Raw genomic sequence first — 2,675 nt, 5'->3', positions numbered from 1 at the left:
GTGGAGGGTAGGCTTCAACTCATTTGGAAATGTACCTCCATGACCTCTTTCCAGTTTTAAAACTATTCATCCTTGGTTACTCTTTAACTCTCTTAAGCCTTCCGGTCTCCCCATTTTACGTCTTATTCTATGTCTCTTTACCTCAGTCACATCTGATCCTCTCTGAATCACTCACTTTTGTAGATGAACCCATTATGGATCAACACCATCAGTTAGAGAAATGCCTTTGAAAAAGTAGTGTCTTGATGCATTTCATTTGTCTAGCCATTGCTACATCATATAGGCTATGGCTACACTACAGCTTAAGTCAACATAAGTTATGTTGCTCAGGGGTGTGTATTAGTCACCCTTGAGCGACATAACTGACTTAAGCGCTGGTGTGGATAGTGCTATGTTGGCGGGAGAGCTTCTCTGCTCGCAGGGACTAGGGTAATTAAGCTGATGGGAGAGCTCTCTCCTGTTGGCTTAGAGTGGTAGCATTGGAGCAGCTGTGCTGCTGTAATCTCTCTATTGTAGCCATCGCCAAAGGGTGGGGTTTAATTGTGATCTAAAGTTTGGGGTTGCATGTAGTTGTGAATCTTGTAAAACTTTATACACATCCGCTCATTTCACAAGAAAAACAGGCATATGAACATGTATGTTTGTGATCAGAAAGTTAACGTGAGTCACATGCATCATGAGCCCCTTAAGAATGGATTCAGTACACATTAAAAGAGAGTTTTTACAGACAAAATTCACAACCTATTCCCCAAAACTGACATTCTTCATTCAAAATGTAATGTTACCATATTGTGTATTTAAAAATATAACATGCAAATGTTGTATCCTTCTCAAACAAAAGATAAAATTAATGAAAAATCAGTTATTAAATTGATGTTTTGCCTCATTAAAAATGAAGTTCTAATCTGAAAAAAGACATTAAAAATGGCACCTTTTTATTTAGTTTATCTGCTGCGTGTGTGTATCTGAATCATATCAGCTTCTGTTCAGCCCAATCCTTCATTTTCCTAATACATCGAGGCTTACCCCTGTACAACATGCAAGAAAATTCTTACACACTGTAGTAAACCCCAGTTCTACTCTGTAACCTGGACAGAAAAGAAAAACTACTTATGCAAATATACATTATGGCTATGGAAGGGCTAGAGAAGGATTTCTCAAGCAGGATATTCATTTGATATAAAGACCTATCTCATTTTATTAATACTCGTTTGGCTTAAGTACTTCACTCATTCATGTCTTTGCAGTTGTGAATAACAGAACAACCTCAAACTCATGTAGGTATAACCTTTGTACCTCACCATATCATTCTGTAGTCTCTCTTTCTTATAACTATATCTACTATATACTTTCTACACGTGTCTAGCTAAACTTACTATTGGTGGTGATACAAGAGTCAGCAAAAAGATAAGTAATAAGCCTGCTCTCACTGAAGAGCTTTAACCTCACAGGGAGCAAGATGGGAGCCCAAGCTTCGTTTCCAAATCCCAGAATAAGCAGGCAGTACTGACAGTATATTGAACAAATCTGACATGGTATCGAGAGGATCTGCTAGGACCAGAATAGACTGCCATGATGTCAGAGTCATTTTTTCCTTATCACAACTGCTCTTAATGTGGCAATGCAAAGGTCTGAAACAACATTAAGTTTTCATTAAAGAATAAAAGTGAAAAAAATAAAAAGTATAGACAGACAAAAGTCAAAAATGTGTCAATGAATAGTTGCCAAATTATTTTATTTATATTAGATTTCTAGATGAAATTAAACTCATGAAAAGGGATACTGTATCAGAAGTTATTAGACTCCAGCTACCAATGGAGGTTGTTGCAAGGAGCATCTATTAAAAGTCAAAATAATAACACACTGATTTTTATGGTCAGCTTTCAGCATTTTGTATCAAATATAAAACAAAAGCTTCCTTTTCACAGGTCATCCGTTTCTGGAACAGTGTTGGAATCCGAAGGCTGGATGAACACTATGGGAATATTCTCTGACGTCCATCCCTTAGGAGTCCTGTTGAAGGACCTCCTGGTAGAAAGAGGATTAGCGAGGATCATGAACCTGGGATCATTTAGCAGCAGTAGATTAAAATCTGGTACCTTGAATTTAACCAGCTTTGATGCTCTCTCAAAACCACCAAATGGAGTGGCAACTCTGTAAAGATGGTGGGGGGGAAATAAAAGTGAAATGTGATTTTAACAATACCCATTTTGCTTTTGCCCCAAGAGCTGAAAAAGAATAATCTGTTTTTTGTTTTGGTTTGGTTTGATCTGTTATGACATTTTTTCAGTACAGTAATATGATTCCTAGCTTTCTGAGATCTCTTGGAAAACTTTTGGAAAAGCCATATGTTGATTATTTTTCTGGTAAATTCTCTTCAATGCCCCTCTTTTGTTCCTTTACAATTTTTCTTTACATACATGTTTATTCTCAGCCTTTCTCATAGTCATAGTTACCCAATATTTGGATGGAAAAATGATTGAACAATAAGAACTTAAAGTGAGTGCCTGATGATTGATGATTTAGTCACTGAAGGTATTTTGCGAATGATACGTCTGCTATATGCTCCAGCCTCTTCCCCTCCTATTTTGAGAGTCAGAACATATTGTCTTCTAGACATATTAAGGACCAGGTTCTACTGTCTTATGTGCACTACAGACCTCAAGAAGGTGAAT

The 2,675-nt window shown here is 37.0% G+C and overlaps 1 protein-coding gene across 2 annotated transcripts in view; it reads right to left on the bottom strand.

Annotated features, from left to right (window-relative positions):
- Positions 1-1,710: 1,710 nt before the first annotated feature.
- Positions 1,711-2,675, bottom strand: part of MYOZ2 (myozenin 2) — a 24,941-nt gene continuing 23,976 nt past the window's right edge. For both annotated transcript variants that reach the window (XM_024213090.3, XM_024213098.2), the window contains one exon: positions 1,711-2,154. In XM_024213090.3, coding sequence (XP_024068858.1) covers positions 1,923-2,154 — 232 coding nt within the window. In that variant the 3' untranslated portion in view covers positions 1,711-1,922. The remainder of the gene's footprint in view (positions 2,155-2,675) is intronic.

The sequence above is a fragment of the Terrapene carolina genome, unplaced genomic scaffold (assembly GCF_002925995.2).
Source record: "Terrapene carolina triunguis isolate 2854851 unplaced genomic scaffold, T_m_triunguis-2.0 Scaffold66, whole genome shotgun sequence".
NCBI classification, from domain to species: Eukaryota; Metazoa; Chordata; order Testudines; family Emydidae; genus Terrapene; species Terrapene triunguis.
Note: the sequence above shows the minus strand (reverse complement) of the source record. Positions and strands in the feature narration are given on the sequence as shown.